Here is a 20,689-nt window from a genome sequence, read left to right on the forward strand (position 1 = left end):
ACAGATATAATTCACATTAAACCAACTACAGTGTATCCTAGTAGGCTTTCCTAAGAATTCACCCTAGATGGTATCTTTTATTTACCAATGCATAACAGGAACAACAGCAAAAAATATTAATTTGTTAATTGCTAATGTAGCAAATAACTGCATTCCTTCTTGTGTTCCAGCTATTCCTTAAGAGATGGTGACTGCAGCTCTCTTTCTTGCTTGTAGCATCAAATTTACTTTGTCTTTAATTTTGAAATAGGGAGCATTTTTACAGCTGAAGGAGAGGCAGTTAATACCATGCTCCTATTTTTGTCTCTATGGTATCATTGCAGTCCTCTGCTATTAAATCTAACTGATTTACAAAGAATTCACTGAAGCTATCTAGCTGTGCTAAATAAATCTGCATCTGAGATGAAATTCTGCCTCCAGACCCTTAACTTCTTTGGGCTGCCTTGGGTAGCATATGGTGATGGAAACTCTTAGTTCTTACATTGTTGAGTGCAACAATTTGCATTTTGGCCTAGCATTTCTACAGAATTAATGAGTCAGTTGCTTTCCATGTTATTAAGTATACACAGCAGCAGCAGTGAATTCGCTCCACAATATTTATTGTCCAGAAATCTAGGAAAGAAAAAATTGTTTGCTTGTTTCAAGCTAAGGAAGAACCTCATTGCACCACACTGTGGGGAGAAAAGTTTCCCCACTGTCAGGAGTTAACTCAAAGGTACACATTGCCTAAGTACCGTTTAATCCTGCAAGATGCCTTTCTGAGCAGTGCAGACCTAGCCTTCTCTAACACCACACACGGAACTGCCTTTTCTTAGGCATACACAGATGGCTTCTTTAAATCAACAGCCAAAAGTTTCAATTTAAAAATGAATTATTTAGCAATTATTTACTTAGCCCCAGAAGTTTGGAATACCTATGACCTGTCAGCACTATTTCTAGTTAATAGTATATGTTCCATGAAGTAACAAAAATAGTGAAAGGCTGAAAAAGTAAAAAGCTAGGAACTTGCACAATGGTTTTTTAGATGTGGGATATACTTAAGTCTTCAAAATTTTGTAATCGAATACACACTTTCCATGAAAAATTCTAAAACAAAGAAAGTAAAGATGTTAACTTTCACACTTCTAAGATAAGCAAAAGTACAAAACACAACCCCCTTCTTAATGCACAATACAGGAACAATTCTGTTGTACAGTGCTATCCTCCTGCAGCCACTAGTGTGCAACACATGCCTTGATATAAACTAGTGTATTTCTTCATGATGCCTCTACAGCTCTAGAAATAAACTTTGTTAATAATTCAATTTTTAAATTAACTTTTTGTGCTATGAGGGGTTTGGCGTTTTTTTTTTGGTTTGGGGTTTTTTATGTGTTTGGTTTTTTTTTTTAAAGAAGGGAATTAAGTCTTGCACTGACATAGTAGTCTGAGTCCACTTAGAATCCAATGTCTTGTTAAGAGGCACATTAAGACTTGCCACCTTGTGAGCTTTAACGTTAATTCACATCAAGGGAGCACCTGAGGAGCTGTAACACTGTATCCTACAATATAACAGCTACACAGACTATGATGATTCATAACAAATACATCATAAAAGTACGTATGAAAAATAATCACTGCATGCTCAACATAAGTGTTTTAGAGCTTTAATATCTCATCTACTTCCTTTTTTAAACAGTAAGATTAAGTTCTGATAGAAAATAACTGATGCAAATCAGTTAAAAATGATAGCTATGACAACAGATTTATCAGGAAGTAAAATATCCTGTGTTTTTTTGTTACATTTCTTTGCTCAATTTTATTGCAGAGTTCCAAATGCACACTAATCCTTTGGTTAAAAGGTGACGCTACATGAAATGCTAATAAACATTTAGGTATAATGACCTTCAAGGATTTCTCACTCTCAAATTGGTATGTACTTAGGAAACAGCCTGCCTACAGTTACATGCTTTTGAGAAATGTCCTTTTTAATTGCGAAATAAAGGAAAACATTCTGTATCAAGATTTCCCCCCTAAATTTCTCAACTGTTTTCAACATTAGTTGTAAAAGAGCAATTAAGAGGTAGATAGAACAGCCAGAGACTGGTAGCATTGTTACAAACTTCTCCATAAAAACACGTGCATTTATTAATGATTGCTAAACATTTAGATGCCTGCTCTAGTTCACTTAGTTACAGCAGGGATCTAGTACAATATCTTCCTATTCTACCTTTAATACTTTACCACTAGGCAAAGGTGACTTTCTGGCAATTGCTACAAAACAAGCAGTTGGGCAATGATAAGAATCAAATAAATTTTTCATCTTTTTCAAGCTAAGATATAGCTTACAGTTTACTGTTATTAGAAATACTATTTGCATAGACAAAGTGCATACTACCATTACAGGGGGAAAATAATCATGAGATCAAGTAATACCTTTAGGAACAGAAAAGAACACATTGGAGAGGAAACATTCTTTTACAGGTAGAAGAAAAGAGGAGAGAGAAGTGACAATTTGCAATATTGCAGATGTGCTGACAGGGACTAGTATAATGAAGGGATCAGAGGAATCACAAGACACTACTGTTCCACAAACCTTCCAGGAAGAGGATTCAGCAGAAGGGTAGAACCCATGCCCCACCGACTGAAGAAAATGCACTTAAAACTGTAATATCATGCAGCTACGTGAACAGTAGAACACACACATGAAGAATTTTAGATATTTACCAGAAAACAGAATTTAAAGTTACACAGGAAACAAGAGCAAATCAAAGCAGGATAAGAAGTTTAGAATACCCTAACTCAGAGCCTAGTATTTACTTTTGAACATTTAACCTTGTACTGTTTTTCCCATCAGTGCAGTTAAAGCTGAAATCCTAAGCAAAACCATCACACAGTCACTCAGCAACAATAAGACAGCAAAGAAAAATAAGTACAACACTATATACAATTGGACAGTCTCCTAAGGTCACACCTTCTCTTCTCATTTTTTTATTGATGTTTTTGAACAAGAAGATTTTAAAGAATTTTTAAATCCCCCAAACCAATGCAAAAATATGACAAATTCATAAGAGTACTTCCTATTTTTGAGTAGCTATAGGAAAAAGAACACCGGTATAAAACCAGGGGTTTTAACTGACTATAATTGTTAGTTCAATTTAATTTTATTCTAAACCTTTTTAAAGAAGCAACACAGTACATTTGGGAAAAGAGTAAGTACCAGAAGGCATTTCCTATGCCAGTAGCTTAATGATATTAAATAGCTTACTAACAAAACAGGCTTGTAATTTATGCTGTACTCATTTTGCCAAGTCCTTTATTAAACACAGATATTTTGTACTTTAAAACAAGGGATTTTTTTTTGTCCAAAGCACACAGTCTAGACAGTGTGTTGTAATAACTTGTAAAGTAAATTATTATTTCAGTGTTGCATTAGTAAAGCTATGTTTTCATACAGTATTAATATGCTGTGCATTTCAGTGGTTCTAGACTCATTGTGCACTTCCCCCCTTGCAGGATAGATAGCTCTGAATCACGTGGAAACACTGTATTGTAATGCTTAGTACTATTACAGCTTCTAATACTTCGGTCTGTCGAAGTTCAAATAACTACATTTATTACCTTTGTGAATCAGCATTACACTCCCAAATCACCCGGGAATCTACAGTTTAACCTGAAAACACTCTGCTTTAGGTTTTCTGACTATACAGTTGTCAGCTCTGCAATTATCTTCCATTATTAACTGATTATTAATAACTCAAAATTATGATTTTGAGTTAACTCAGATTATGATTTTACTGAAGAAAGCCGAACTTCATGCTGTAACTTGGGATTGTTAGGACTGAAAATTTCATTATTTTTAATAACTAAAGAGAAGAACTTCCATTTATAGCTTCCAGAAATATTCTACTCACTTCACTGCAACGTTGGCTAATCTTCTGACTGTCAGGTCCTGACTTATAGAATCATAGAATTGTTAGGGTTGGAAGGGCCCTTAAAGATCATCTAGTTCCAACCCCCCTGCCATGGGCAGGGACATCTCCCACTAGACCAGGTTGCTCAGAGCCCCATCCAGCCTAGCCTTAAAAACTTCCAGGGATGGGGCTTCCACCACCCCTCTGGGCAACCTGTTCCAGTGTCTCACCACTCTCATGGTGAAGAACTTCTTCCTAGTGTCCAGTCTGAATCGTCCCATCTCTAGTTTTAATCCATTCCCTTTAGGCCTACCATTACCTGACATCCTAAAAAGTCCCTCACCAGCTTTCCTGTAGGCCCCCTTAAGATACTGGTAGGCCACTATAAGGTCTCCTCGGAGCCGCCTTCTCTCTATACTGAACACCCCAACTCTCTCAGTCTGTCCTCATAGGAGAGGTGCTCCAGCCCTCTGATCATCCTCGTGACCCTTCTCTGGACACATTCCAGCACGTCCGTATCTCTCTTGTAGTAGGGGCTCCAGAACCGGATGCAGTACTCCAGGTGGAATCTCAACTAGAGTGGAGTAGAGGGGGAGAATCACCTCCTTTCACCTGCTGGCCACACTTCTGATGCGGCCCAGGATACGATTGGCTTTCTGGGCTGCTAGTGCACACTGATGGCTCATGTTGAGCCTGTTGTCTACCAGCACCCCCAAGTCCTTTTCTTCATGGCTGCTCTCAAGCCAGTCACTGCCCAGCCTATATCGGTGCTTGGGATTGCCCTGACCCAGATGGAGGACCTTGCACTTGGTCTTGTTGAACTTCATGAGGTTTGCATGGGCCCACCTCTCCAGCCTGTCAAGGTCCCTCTGGATGGCATCCCTTCCCTCCAGCGCATCAGCTGCCCCACACAGCTAGGTGGTGTCAGCAAACTTGCTGAGGGTGCACTCTATGCCACTGTCCATGTCACTTAAACTATTGTATTTTACTAGTGACATACCTTGAACCATATGAAAGTTTTATTTCTTGCTTGTTTATATAAAAGTTTAAACTCTCCAATTAATGTATTCAATGTGTTAGTATTTCTGCTTTGGTCTTCCATAAGTTAGATTTGTATATCACCACATGACAGACAAACAAAACTTAAGGAAAATGAACAAAAAAACCCCCTCTGTGTTATTACCTGTTTCAATTTCCCAAACATAAACTGAATCATCTTCACACCCAACGATTAGCAGATTTTCAACAGGGTCAAATTTTATCTTCTTCACAGGAAACAGATGCTTTCTGGCATGTAAGAGACACACTCTCTTCTGAAGGTGTAGGATTGCTACTGAGTGATCACTGCACACACAGCACACTATGCTGTGATCTTTTAACTGCAAAACAGAAAAGTTCAGTTTCAACACTGTAACCATAGTCATAACCACATCATTTTAACAAGCCTGGTAAGAGTTGTCCAGTGATTACTTTCCCAGAACATAATCATTTTAGAAAACGATGTTTTATTTCAGCCTACATCTCCAACTTGTTTTTAACAGGCTAGCTGTACAATTGATCTTCTGACAGGAACATATATAATCTCCTCTGATTTTTCAATTAAAAAAAATTTAAATATCATTTATTCATAATACTTTGCCTGTCGAAGCAGTGATTATATATCCAAATATACAGTACCAGTTGTCCTAGAAAAGAATTTAGTAAAAGATTACCTTAAATCAAACTGCTGTTTGTGTGATATAAAATTACATCAGGTATTATGACATAAAAGCCAAAGGCAATGTATTTCTAACGAAAAATTGGGTATGTTACAATTTCATTTCACACTGTATGAATCTGATTCTGCAAAACTTTCCATTCCTGCAAGTAAGCTTTGGTGATACAGGAAGGAATTCACTCTATGGAAAAATTCAACCATGTAAAGAGAACTGAAACACAATCCAAGCAGACATTAAATCCTACCACATACTTTACAGAAAAAAGGGGTAGAGAGCACCTTACAAGCATTAAGAATTTATGCCATTGCAAAACATCTTTTGGACTACTTATTGGTGGCACACAAGTGAACTCTGAGTCAACCATAAATATCAAAATATGTCTTCACCGGCTTTTTAAGAGGAAAAAGATTAAATCCTAGCCCCACAGAATACAATGGGGACAGAATGTTCAACAAAATTTCATAGAGTGTTCAGTACTTAAATTCAATCTTATTCCAGATTTTTAGTTCAAAATTCACTTAAAAACATATGAAATTGTTCAAAATGTCAAAACACAAAAGCATACAGGCAAAGGACCACAAGGATGCATCAGGAACCAAAATCAAGCATACAAATTTAGATTAAAATACTATTTGTCCAAATATTTTCTTACTATCGTCAAACCCCTAGCCTTACTAATTACACTTTTTAACTTTAGAAGTTAGGACATAACCAGATTAACATTTAGATTGACAGCCATGATATTAAAAATGGTGAATAGAACGTTAAGAGCTTAAGTTTAATATGTCACTGGTTTAAGATCATTTTTTATCACTGAAATTACAAGCTAACAAGAAATCAACCCCCTGAAAGTAAAAGCAAGTTTCAAATAAGACAGTTAAATGTATGTAAATTAAGGATAAAGTGCTGCAGGATAAAAGTATCACCAGATAGTTTTTTTTCTCATATATATATATATACACACACACATACACACACATGTATATAGAGATACTTTTCTTTTTTTTGAGACATCATTTATTATACTTTTACATACTTTGTAGTTTTCTGGAGATCGCAAGAGCTCTGTCACTGGGCCAGACTGCAGACTAAATTGGTGTAAGATGTCTCCAGTAAATATATCCCAGCATATCACGATAGAATCCTGGCCCCCTGATAACAGCCAGCTTGGATCAAATCTTACTGATTTATCATGTGGATAAAGTAAACAAGTGACTCTGCTACTATGACCATTCAGAACCTTATAAGGTAGATTATCTGAAACAAAATAGTACATAAATTATCCATGTTCTTTAAGAATAGACATTCCATATTTTACAGTACATTTGCTAAAAGTCAAGAGATTCAAAAGACTAAATACAACAATCTTTTACGTGGGATCAAAGAATTTTGGATGTGTTCCTAAATGGGATGACAAAGGCCTGCACTCTGAGCTTCATCTACTGAGATGTACCTTTTTTATTCCTTCAACAGAATGATCTTTTAGAGGGAAAATGACAAAAAAGACTACTGCCCATATCGTGACATCCCATATCTCACTTCCAGGTGACTCCATCCCCACAGCCATTCCAGGACTCCTAACAGTGCAAAGCACCTTGGCAGTACTAAGATGTGATCTGACAGATCAGCTAGAGAAGTAGAAAGATCATAATCTTTAATTTTCCTCATCCAATCCCTAGCCATCACCCCTATTTTTCTGAGACTTTTTACAGGAATCGCTGGAGGGGATGTCAGAAGTATGCAGTCTTTCGTGCTTGACTGAGATGAATTTGGACAAAATTGTCAAAACTTACCTTTCAAAGATACGTTCTCTAAAAGTCTTGCTCTTGCCGTTTTTAAACCTAGCATTACAAAAATTTTCCCATTTTCACATCCACACACGAGCTTATCAAGACTGGGTATGTATACAGAGGAACTGACAACTGCACTTTCGATTCCATCTTTAGATGAACAAAGATGATCAATAATGCCCTCTGACATTGAATGGTATTTATCAAAATTATCTTGAAGAGTCCATGTTGCTGTAATTGGGATCTCTAAGGGGTGGGAGAAGAGAGTCAAGAATTTTTAGATTTTTTTTTATTCAAAACAAAATAAAAACGCACACAAAGCAAAATACACATTTTTATCTCTTCATCACTTCCCCTAACTTACCCTTTCTGCAGCCTAGCAATGGAAAGCCAGCAGTTGCTATTCCAACACTAGATCACATCTCACTAAATCCTTTCTTTTATACCTCCCTATGAACAACCATAAGCGGGACCAAGTAAATTTTCATGACATTTGGTAGAGAAGCTTTTATTGGCAGATGGTAAAGAAATAGGAACATTTATTTGTTCAGTTCCATGAATAATTTCTAGACAGTTACTTTGTTAGTGTCTTGCTCCTTCTAAATACAGGCAATCATCATGCAATGAATGAGCATCACTTTCTAGTGTGAAGGTATTTTCATAAGAATTCAAGTTTTCATGAAAATTGACTTGAAGACATAATTAAAAAGATGGTATCAAGAGCACAGAATTGCCAAACCTTTTGGCGAACCATCAAATGTTGACACAGGGACATCAGGAACGTGCCACAAAGTGATCCTTCCTGAAGCTTCACCAGAAAAAAGAACCTTATAGAAAGGCTCCTTTCTTTCATTCACAAAACCCATGACAAAAGGAAAACTCTGCCAAAAACAAAAATAAATCAATATTCTGATACGAAAGAGCTGATAAAATAATGTAATAATTAATTGCAAATTCAAAGGTTTTTCGTTTGGTTTTTTTTTTTTAAACATCAAAAGCTCTGGAAATATAAGGCAAATAATGGTTGAACCCTCACCTGCCACTAAGTTCTGCACAGACCAGGTCTACTCTGCCTGGCGCAAGCCCCTTAAAAATCACCTCTGCTTTGTCAGTATCCTTGGTTAAGCCTACAGCCCAAATAGAAAAGTGGAATGGGAGGGAACTCCCTAGGTTTACTGTCTCTAAATGGAGACTCTATTAACAGTATCACCAACATATAAAAAAAATGACAGCATAAATACCAAGATCAGGCTGAAAAAAGTGCAATGAAACATTTATAATCTTCACAACAAACTAAATTCTGTAAAGCTTCAATCATGAAGCTTAAATTACTACAAATAATGAAAGGTAAGAATTATGCTTTTACACAGATAGGTAATAGCCTATAACACCATCATTCAGTCATCTGGAAAAAGTTAGATATTAAAGAGGTGTAATATCATTGATAAACAGACTTGCTGACATTTACCTAGCTTCATTTAGTCAATGCTAAAACTTACTGTGGTATACTTATCTCAGACAAACACCATGTTTTTATTCTCCCATGAAGACAAGAAGTCTGTAGGTTTTCTTTGTCTGCATGTATAACACCACAGATAATTCTCTATCACTACATCAGTAACACCCAAACTACGTGATAATCTACTGGCGACTTCCCAAGAACAGCCTGTTTAGTTGTTACATAGGCTTCATTCCCAAGTGTCAATTAAAAACAGGTGAGGTGTCTACGGGGAAGCTTCTAGTGGCTCAAAACCCTCACAAAAGTCAAGAAAATCAGTAATCTCCAGGTATGTCTACATTAATATGTTTGAGTTTTCACCAGGTGTGTACTTCGGAAGTGAACGCTTAGGTTTGTGTTGTGGAGCTGTCTTGGAGCACCAAACCAGGATTCTTTTTGCATGGAAGTAAACAGGGAGATGTGTGCAGAACTGCACACACACAAAGAAAACCCACACCAAAAAACCCCAAAAGCACACCCTGTACTGTAGATAGTGTGGGTGAAACATCATCAGCACAAACTGTTTCGTTCTACCCATCACCTTTACTTAGGTAGTGTAGACACAGCTTGACTCTGTTTGCTCCTTCAAAATATTTTAATAACATCCCCATATGTTGGATATATTTTATTTACAACATTGACGTTTGGGAGTAAATTCCACAATAAGCAACTGTACTGTAATGTGGTTCACTTTATAATCTAAGAATAGAAATCAAAACGGATAATCACACAGGCAGTTTTGTTGTCTCACAAATCAGCTATAAAAATCATTCAAGTAGTGAAGTAAATATTAGAGCAGAAATATTAGAAAAGGGCAGGGGACATTATTTTCAAAAAAGCATACATTGGGGGGAAACAAATATGAGCTTCCTACCATCACTGTAACCCTATTTGCTAAGCCATGTGTTTTGGCTATTTCTTTTCCCTCACGATATGTGACCTTTTGGCATCCTTCAGCAGTTATCCTATCTGATTTTAGATCACAGCATTTGGGGGAAAAGCTGAATGGCTTGTGCTATTGCCCTTCAACTGAAAATTAAATCTGTCAGGCTTTGCAAGAGCATGCAACAAAAATACTTTCTAAGAGTCTGTAGTTGTCAACAGAAAGAAAAAAGAACACTAGAAAACCTCACATAGGTACATATTTGACAGTGTTTGTAGTCAGGTACAAATAAAAATATGTCTCTCACATATCTTCAGAAACTGTTTAAAGACCTGCTTGAGTTCTCTTGCAAATACACATCAAATAAACTAATGCAACTGCAGGCATGAATTAAATACATGTCTTCCAACAAATGCTATTTCATAAACAGTATTAGCAACACAACAGCAACAAAACCAGAACAAAAGCTACATAGAAAAAGCTGTTATTTGTTTTGCTTCAGCTTTTGCCAAGAACTCCCTGCCACAGATTATTTTTCTTTTTACTACTTCCTAATTCTAATTAATTTTCTACTTTTTAAGTCAACTTTTTTTTCCTCACCTATTTCTTTGTGGTCACACAAAGCACTAGTCAAAAGTGAGTCAAGATGCAGGTTTTCATAGTCCACTTGAGCTACTTTGTCTAAGCAGTGACTTCTAAATTTGAAATTGGTGTGACATGCTCTGCTAAATGTGAATTCTCAATCAGAAGTATAAAGATCACCTACTTTTTTAGATTCCTCTTTTCTTAAACACAGAGGCTTCTTCAAGCAGAGACCACGGTTCTGAAGAGAGTCACTTGTGTATAATTTTATGCACCGTGGGTACTGTCAGTCTGCTCACAGTGTAAGAAAGTTAGGCATGTGATTATGCCTCTGAAGGCTCAAGATAACAGTATTCTGGATAAAATGTCACAGATTCAAACCCCATCAATTTAGGGTGGATACACATGGGAAAAACCTATTTATGTAGTTACACTGAAACACGCATTTATTTCTTAATAAAACAACTAAGCAACTTGCTTACATTTTGCTTGTGGGTTGGTTGTTTGGTTTTTTTTTTTCTTTTTACAGATATAAAATGAAAAGCTTCTAAAGCTATTCTAGACTAACTTCAACTTAAAAAAGACCTCCTTTTTTGCCAAAAGTAGAAAAAAAAACATCATCACTTCAACAATTAGCCTATCTACAGCTGAAAACACAGGATTCCCCCCCACCCCCCGTGAAATAAGTAAATATTGCCAGAATTTAAGACAAAAATATACTATGAGCATCTCCAAGTTTCTAAGTAAAAATTTTAAAATGAAGAAGTAAGTCTTACTCATTGTTTCCATAGAACAATTAAATCTGCTGATGAATTCAACAATTTTTTAGGGATTATTCGGATAATTACAAACAAATAACAAATGAACTTTTGAAGTTCACTGTAAACCTTTATGAAATTACCTTATTTTCCTTCACACCAGTAAAGCAGAGTAAGTGAGGATAAACAGTTTCTTTCAGCACCTTCCCATCAGCAGGATACATGCTTTTAGAAAGTCCACTGCATAATTTGGAGAAAAAAAAAAGAAAAGCTTTTGAAAGTCATATTTTCTAGAAAGCAGAACAGTAACATCCAAGATTCACAAGTTCAATTAAAAGTTACCGAATAAGTAATTACAAGCGACTTTTTGAAATCACAGCACCAGCTGCCCAAGTTCTACATGGCTAATCTTATTCCTGTGTCCCCTGCTGTGTCAAACAAAGACCGAGGGCTGTCAAACTCAGCGTAAACCTTTGAGTGCCAAAGTGGTTTTGTTCTGGTTTTTGATCATTTGCAACATGCAGAGATTTTCCATAATAAACCTCCCAAAGTTCATCTTGTACCTGAACTTTTTGTGTGAATTTCCCATCTGAGCCCACCTGTTTAGCAGCTGGTAGATGTAACTGTGGCCATCTTCTGTCCAGATGATAAGTCTGTAAGCTGCTAGTACTTCTCCACCAGCAAAGCAATGACCACTTTTACAGAACTCAGTACAAAGCAAGGAGAAATCACAATAATCATAGACCTAAGCTCAGAAAAACAATAAAATATAAACAAACAGTATTGGAACATTTATTTTAATTCAAGGTCGTTTGGGGCAATGGATCAATAAGTAGAACATTAGCTTGACTCTGTAGTCTGACTACCTCTTTTAAAACCAAAGCAGTTTTCATACTATCAAACTACTGCAAAGTCAGAATCAAACCATATCATTTTGAAGAAAAAGAAACTGACAATTAAAAAAAGCAGCATTATAGCCTTCTGTTATATTAGGGGATTTTTGGATAGGATTTACTTTGCTTTGCCTTGCATTCATAATTAATATTTGCTGGACTATTAATTTCTTATAGAGAGGTAGGTAATGAATTTAGCACATAAATAAGACATTTAAGATTGATAAAAGCTATAAATGCTTCTGTCTGTATTCTTTAAAAGATGATCTGCTGGCATAATCACAGCACACGTCTTAAAGGAGATTCTTCTTATCTTTCTTTGGGGAGTAGTAGAGATTTTTCTTTTTCATAAATTAATTGAAAGCAAAGAACATATAATCCCCTTTTCTTGCAAGAATTCTTCTCTCCCATTTCTAGAGCTAGTCAAAAATTATATGACTTGTTTGCTTCCTCTGACCTTCCCATTTTAAGCCAAAACAGGATATGACTACGGCAACCTAGGATATTGTCTGCTTGTTCACATTCCTAGTGGCCTCATGGAGAGAATATTCATAGCCACATTTTTATAACATATTCCAGCAGTATGAGGAAATAGATTCCAGAATGAGAATTTCTACAAATTATCTGTAGCTAATTTCTATTCATTAGCTTATTTCTAGCTCATTTGCTCTATATTTTCATTACTAGAGTAGGGGGTTAAGTAGCCACTGTAAACACACATGTGAATCTCTATGTTATATATCACACACTTTTTTAATTAAGCATTAAGATTATTATATCATCTTTTATTTTAAAGCTGTATATTCATTGAAACATAGAAGTTAAAAATCTAACATAACTTATGCATATTTAACACTACTATAAGCAGTAAAATAAGTACTCAAAAGCATAATGGAGATATTACAAGAAATGTTCACCTCTTGTGGGAAAACACAGAAATTATCAGAAAACAATTCATGTTACACAGACTTTTCCATTAAAAGCCTACCTATTCTATAAATGGAATTTCTTTATAAATGCTTTTGTACAGACTTTTTAAAAGAGCCTAAAAGAAAACTCAAGGATATACCTAAGTTAACTTTGAATAATACGGTTGTAGGGTATGTGAAATTTCCACCCCCCGCCTTCCTCCGCCAACAGCAGTGGTGTTTGGATCAGGTACATATGTTGCACTCATAGCTCAGGATTATTTTAAGAAGAACGTTTATAATACTGGGGAAAATAAATACAGAATTTTTTACAATAAATTTCAGTTTAACTGAACTTAAACTGGTTTTCTGCACCTTTGTCTCCTTTTGAAATGCACTGTGGAAAGGAATATAATACACCCTAGTGCTCTAAAACTGACTAATACTTAAAGTAATCCCCTTTCTACCCAGCCAATTTCATGTTAAATTTTCAAAGTAGAAATACATTAGTAAAAAATAAACAATTCGTCTCAGCCAGGCAGTTAAGATAAGCAGAGGAGGGATATGGCACACAGTTATATCTGACAATTAATGAATGCTTTTTCTTTAAGCTGAGGAGAAAAACAAGAATCTGCATGCAAAAATCACATTAGCTTTTCAAAATTATTAAAAAAATTAAAAAGCAAGTATAATGCTCAATAATGTACCTGCCAGCATGTGGAAGACACAACTAGAAGGAGCCTTTCTGTGTAAGAACAAAACCGTACAGCCCGACAATTTCTATAGTCCAGAGATTTTGATTCCTTCTCACACACGCTTTGTCTCTCCTTTATAACACAGAGGAAAAGAGCCATAAGATTTATTTTAGATATCCGAGCTTTTATTTTTAGGATAGAAACAAACCACTGACACTGGCTTTGTTAACATGTACTTCCAAAACGCAAAGATAGGAAGACAGCAGGGTTCACAAGTATGATGTAAACAGAAGACATTCAGCATGGCTCAGACCTTGGTCTCACTTAAAGAAGTGATAATGAATATGGAAGAGGACTAAAGGCAGGTCATAGATAGCATCTGCTGTAATGAATATCTGCTAAATATTCTTCAGTCAAAAAAATAGCTACATCAACCCATAAACCGACAGTATCAGATTCAGAACGGCTGAAGAATATTCTGCTTTGCCACTCATTCTTGGCGCAACCAGGACAGTCCGAGAACTATGGTGTTGTCATTTGTCTTCTTTGACCTTAACACCACCAAAAGTTAGTGGTAAAGTATTAATCTTCTTAGCTTTGTATTGCTGAGTGTATTGAAGGTTTAAAAAAATTAATCTGTATTTTCACCCTTTTTGTGTTAATATCAGACTTATCAAGGCCATCATGCTCAAAATAATTAATAAAAATAATTCCAATATAATAATTGATTAAATCACTGAAAACTGATGTTTTCTATTTTGAAAGATACCACCAGTAACAAAACCTCTCAAAGAAGGGTTATGCTGGTCATAGAACCATAGCTATCAAACTGCAAACCATTCTCTCATTACACCTTGCAGCTCAAATTAATTCCAATGATATTTATTAAAATACTACTATTTAACATACGAAGTAGCTGGGTTGTCAATAATTCTGCACTGCTACCTTCACAAAAGCAGGCCACAGGCAGTAAAAGGGTGGCACCATACCATATATGCTTCTCTGATGTCTGTAATCAGTTGTTACATTCCCCAGAATTTCTATAGCATGACAGTATATTTTTGCACTAGGAATGCTGAAAAGACACCCCACCCCAAAACATTGCTGATAAACCAAAAACATATCACAAAAACACTGGTATCGAACTTGACACTCTCTCCTGCAGGGCCTGATTCTTCCCCATTAACAATTTGCAGTTTGTGGCGTAAAGCAGTAATGTATTACGGACGTTCAGAGAAGACTGTTGACGTTTTGCCATTTCTGTTGATGATTCATAGTACTTAGCTGTAATATCGAAGTCCCTTTGTGAATCTATCTCTTGGATTTTAATTCAAACACCAAACGTTGTATTCCAATTCTAATACTTGTGCATGTCAAGTGACAGCTGCTGAGAATATTAACACAGAAAAGCTGCACAGAATAAGCAAGTTTGAAGATGGAGAAATAGGGCACTTGACACAACAAGAATCTTTTCTTGTGGGAGGCAGACAGAGGAAAACAAAGTCTAAAGGACCATTTTTGAAGAAAATAACAAGGGTGAAGAGGGAGTACAAAGGCCGATTTTGAAGAGCTTTGAGTTTAAAGGAAGGAGTAAAGGGGTTGAAAGAATGGAGTGACATTATCAGGACAGAAGGAAAGCATTACAATTTCACCATCATAGAATATAGAAGGACATGAAGACTGGGAAAAAGACATTGCAGTTGTCAAGGCAAGAACTGTCCAATGGCCCAACTAATTTTAAATAGCAATATGAGGGTGTTTTCAGAATTTTGTGACAAAATTAATCTATTTTGTTTAATACATATCTAGAAAATTCTAACTTATTCATATTATGCTTCAACATATCCTTTAGTTGAGAAATTACTACATTCATGTTATCATTCAAACCACTGTTTCACACCTCATAAACTGACCTGTATGCTATTCAAAGACGAAGACAGGTCCCACACCTTAAGAACTCCAGTTACAGACACTGCAACCAATGAGTCTTCTGTGAAAAGTTAACAGCGAGATAGTCAACTTGAAACCAAGTTCAAACAGTGCCTAACACCAAAACAGAACCTTGACATTGACAATGGTGTTCTACACAGCACTAAAACAAGTATTCTGCAGGACAGTGTTTAGATAAAACATTAAATTTACACAAAAATAACTAATTGGCCTACAGAAATACCAAACATGCAAGTGAATAGTGAATAATCATTTTGTCCAATGAGATATATTTCAGGAGAAGGCATAGAATAGTGGATTTATGACCTTGTTTTCCCTGATATTACAAAATTACTTTGTACTTGTATCCAAGAAAAGAGCTGCTTACATCCAGTCCAGAGGTTGCTTGTTTTTCTCTTTAAGAAACATATTAAATGAAACATGACCAACATTAGGAATATTAAAAACACCTTCTTAGGTGCTGTCAATGAAATGTTAACATCTTGTACATAACAGCTCTGTAAAATACAATTAGATCATTAAATCTAGTAGGATTGTACTATCTATACAGACATATTTTACCACAATTTAATTGGCCTACATAAATACACCTACAATGTATACCTTGAATTCTTGCAGAGTGTACAATACACATACAATATATCCAATCAGAAGACTGAGATGATGATAAAGTGTGAAGAACACCCAAAGTCTTAGCATCAATAATAAGAACATCTTGATATTCTCCACAACAAAGAAGCCAGCCTTCACCTGTCATTCGGAACGAACAATGGTAATACTGTAGAAATAAAAAGAAGAGAGTCAGCAGAGCTACACAAATGTGCATGGATATTCTTCACATTAAGCATGTCATACTTGGAATTGTAATCAACACTTGTAGCATTACTAAAGATCTAACGCATATATGAGACCATACACAATTTTGCTAGTGACAAGCACTTCACATTCATTTATAACAATTTAATAAAGGCATACAGCTTAGCAAGAGGCATTTCGTACCAAAAGCTGCATCTGCCATGCCTAAATATTAGGATTTTTGGAAGCAACCAAGGTGTTAATTTTCATTACAAATTCCTAAACAGTCTGGGACTTGTTTCTCTGAGAAACCTCATCTCACTCCAAACATTTGAGAAAGTTCATGGAAATACATAAGAGATTCATGACGAATTTTCCATTATTTTTTCAGGAAGAATTTCTACTCCATGAGATATTCTTCATTATGATACTAGATACCCTAGTGTTCAGAAGATGCACTCTTTCTCAACAATCACATAAGGAAAAGAAAAAACAGACACATAGCAAAGTACTAAGAACAGAGACAACAGAGGTACAGAGTGACTATAAAGATTTCTTTTTTGCTAGGTGTTTTATATATGCAAGGATATTTGCATTTTATGTAATACCTGTCAATAATTGTACACATAATTTCTATAAATGTATAAGCAGCCACCTCAAATGGAATCTACAAGTAAATAGTAGCCTTAAAGTAAAGGGAACAATCACGTAGTCAGAGGAAAATATCAGGCAGAACCACAAAATTGTGTCTCATTTACCACAACTTCTCTCTACAGTCAGTTTTGCTTAGATAATAATTCTTGGTCGATCAGTTAACTAATTGAAGTCTGAAAACAAAAGAAGCATCAATAACTGGGAATAGGATAAGTATTACCACAGATGTTACGAATGATCAGAGGCAGAAATGCTTAGCAGTAGGAACCGTTTGTAATTATTGTTAGTCTTAAATTAGGCTTGAACTGGAAGATTTGTACAGTCAGTCCTCTGAGAAAATCCCACACTGGTTAAGATCCACAAATGGTTAAGAGTTGACCCTGGTGTTAAACTTCATTTCAAATGGCAAATATTCAGTTTGCACTGCTTGACATCTGCCATTTATAGCTGAATCATCTAAGCTGAACAAAAGGAACCTACTAAACCACATAGGTTAGTAGTTTAATTAAAACCTGCTAAAACATTAACTAAAAATAAAGCAACAATTTTAAATTGGATGTTATCAAAATCAGCGTGCGCTAAACCTCCACGACAATAACATTCTGCAGGAAATTATAACCTCTCAGGTCCTATTATGCCACAAGCAGTCATTCCCCACAGAACACCATCACCACCTACCACAAAACAAAAAACCATCTCAATAAAAAAAAAAAGCCACCCCCAAAAAAAACCCTCAGAAAAAAAAATATCAGTTTATCATAAATATCTGAAGGTTGCATTTTAAGAATATTTTTCACCTTCTAGCGACATCTAGTCTTTTTCCTAAGAAAGTTTTCCTGTTAGATGTTCCTATTTTCCTTTAACCATCCTGCCCAAGTTGTAGAACAAAAAACATTATCTAGTCAAAATTAGACTTGGCTTACTTCTCCTAATAGAGGAGAATAACAAGTAGGAGAAGTATTTACTTCTCCTACTTGAAGTATAAGAATAAAGATTTTGCCTCTGATCTCCACAAAAATCTTTACAATACAGATCTGTCTACTTCTCTGCAGAACTCCTCCCTAGTTTTAACCATTAAAATCTAATTAAGCAATATCACAAAGCAGACCATACCACACCTCTATTATAATTGAGGCATTGTATTGTGTGTATATACACAGAAATGTAAAAACAACATATGTGTATATGTTTAAAACATATACACAAATAAAAATTATAAAATGACTTCTTAACAATCTATGCTTTTATATACACACATATATATGTAAAAGCATAGATTATTACGAAATTATTCTTCTATAATTTTTATTTAGTAATTTACCCAAGCTTTTTCTCTTCCCTTTATCATTAACAACTGTGTGTGAATTCATCATGTCAACCTAAACAGTATCATGAAAAACAGTGTTTCTTCTGGATTCTGAATTTGGCCATAGTTTGAGTCACATGAGGTATCAGACTCCCATCATTTGGAGGCTTAGTTCCACCCCATACTTCCTCACTGAAGAAAAACACCATTTTAATTAACCTAGGAGCCCTGAGTTCTTCTACTAATATATCCAGAAATAAGCCATCTCTCTGAATCAAATCCATAGATGCTGAGCTCCTCAATCATATACACATATGTATTTCAAACATACCCTCACACTCCAACGTTTAGATAAAGTTCAAAGCAGACACCTGAAATTATCTGAAGTAATATTTAAAGCCTCTGAAAGTAAGCAAACTGTCCCGAGTTCTGCAATGAAAGAAAGTGTATTTTTGGAAGTGTGGCAGGGCAGTCTTTTGGAGGTCAGCAGTTAGGCATCAAAACCTTTCAAATGTTTAAAACTAAGATCTTCATCAGACTGTCTCACAATATTTGGCTAGATTGCTTGTACTTCTGAAATATGTCATCAAAAAGCCAACATCAAACTTGAAGTTTCCATGCGATTTTAACACAGGACAAGAGTAAAGATTAAGACAGGTTTCACTTTGCTACCTGGTGCCCAAATTTTAGAATAAATTAATTGATACTGCATTCCAGACATCTGCAGCTTAAAAAGAATCAGTTTGATTTGAATAAGGAGTTCAGAGGAACTTAAGAGTCTCAGTTCTTTTCTTAGAAGGAAATCAGAAAAGGAAAGATAACAGATATAAAGATACATATATTGCAACAGGGTTTTTTCCTCCTGTTAAGTTTGTTATGAGCTACACATTTAAAATTGTATGCTTCTCAAGAAGATCATGTTAATAAAGCAAAACTTCTAACAAACAGAGATAGTCCATGAAAAGTTGCTATACTTACATAGATTGCTGTATGCCTATAAGGAAGCTTTGCGTTCTCAATGCACTGTCCACTAGTGACATTCCAAACACACATCTCCCTGCCAAAGATAACTTCATATTATTCTCTGTCATTTCCACTCAATTGGCTGGAATAATTTTGTGCCACCAAGTTTTTCTTTAGTGCTGTACTTAAGTGCAGTCTGGTCGTTTATGTGGCTTTTTGTTACAAATTACTGGGTAAGAAAATGTTGCGGTCATTAGCAGGGGATGACATACAGTATCTGTTTCTTTTTGTTTTGGTAATTACACCCTGCTGCCTTGCAGCAAACCTGACTTTAAGGCCAACTCTGGTCTACAACAAATTGTAGGTATACTGCCATTACAGCTCGTCAACGCGTCACTGTAACTATCTGTCGTTGGAACTACATCCTCCTGAAAATGATTCATTTCACTGAACTGAAACCACACGTTTTGAAAAACACAATGCATCTTCTGCCGCATCAGACTTCAGTTCTTGAGAGGAACCGCAACTTCTGTTAAGAAGAAACAGTGCCACCATGAGGCTATTCCTGAAATCTCTTCTTGATACAGCACTCGCCTCTTGACAACCTAAATCTGCGCAACATTCTAGCTACACCTAATTACAAGCGGAATGAATGTTTGAGAAAGACGTGTTAGCCAGTCTTCCTCATCTAGACATTATTCAACATGCTATGGGACTAGAGTACAACAGAAACAACCAAATGAAATGTTGTAAATGAGATTGTATGAGGTATGTTGTCATAACTCAGCAATTGAATGTTAAACTTTGATGCTTTTAGATTTTATTTAAACAGCAAGCATTATTTCCACGGTTGAAACAATAATTTTACATTTTCTGAAATTACGTTCTAAGACATTTTCTGTATAAGAACACAATGGGAAAAATAATTATATCAGAAATAGTACTTAGTGATTTACATTTTAATGTACACACTTTCACATTTTATGATAATCTAAAAATATTATTTATATATTTCAGCTGAGCAAGAGCACTGAAATCTATACATCTGTAGTGTAGCATCAGAGTTGGTAGCCCAAGAGTCCTATCTTAAACAGAATGCTCATGCTGTTTATTAAACATTTTGAGCTGGTAAATTTCTCCTTGTTTATATCAGAATGACGACTACAATAACACAGCTAAAGCAGCAAATCTCATACATACAAGCGTGCACAAATGAGAATATAACTTCGTCTTCTGCATGTCGCACTTAAATTACTGTCTGTACTAACAAGGAGTGACTGATACCACATGTTGATAAACCTGTCCTACAGCATATGCTATATACATGCACAGAACATCAGTGAGAACTTACGAATCATTATGGATTATAGATTTCCATATTAGAAGTACAAAAATACTGTTCAATA

The 20,689-nt window shown here is 35.6% G+C and overlaps 1 protein-coding gene across 4 annotated transcripts in view; it reads right to left on the minus strand.

Annotated features, from left to right (window-relative positions):
• WDR72 (WD repeat domain 72) overlaps positions 1–20,689 on the minus strand; it is a 122,065-nt gene that overhangs the window by 88,235 nt on the left and 13,141 nt on the right. For all 4 annotated transcript variants that reach the window (XM_054215051.1, XM_054215052.1, XM_054215050.1 and 1 more), the window contains 10 exons: positions 19,299–19,377; positions 16,169–16,343; positions 15,529–15,605; positions 13,628–13,747; positions 11,719–11,864; positions 11,263–11,359; positions 8,138–8,279; positions 7,402–7,644; positions 6,645–6,865; positions 5,074–5,269 (listed from right to left, as the gene is read on the minus strand). In XM_054215051.1, coding sequence (XP_054071026.1) covers positions 5,074–5,269; positions 6,645–6,865; positions 7,402–7,644; positions 8,138–8,279; positions 11,263–11,359; positions 11,719–11,864; positions 13,628–13,747; positions 15,529–15,605; positions 16,169–16,343; positions 19,299–19,377 — 1,496 coding nt within the window. The remainder of the gene's footprint in view (positions 1–5,073; positions 5,270–6,644; positions 6,866–7,401; positions 7,645–8,137; positions 8,280–11,262; positions 11,360–11,718; positions 11,865–13,627; positions 13,748–15,528; positions 15,606–16,168; positions 16,344–19,298; positions 19,378–20,689) is intronic.

Source organism: Rissa tridactyla, chromosome 9, assembly GCF_028500815.1.
Source record: "Rissa tridactyla isolate bRisTri1 chromosome 9, bRisTri1.patW.cur.20221130, whole genome shotgun sequence".
Lineage (NCBI taxonomy): Eukaryota > Metazoa > Chordata > Aves > Charadriiformes > Laridae > Rissa > Rissa tridactyla.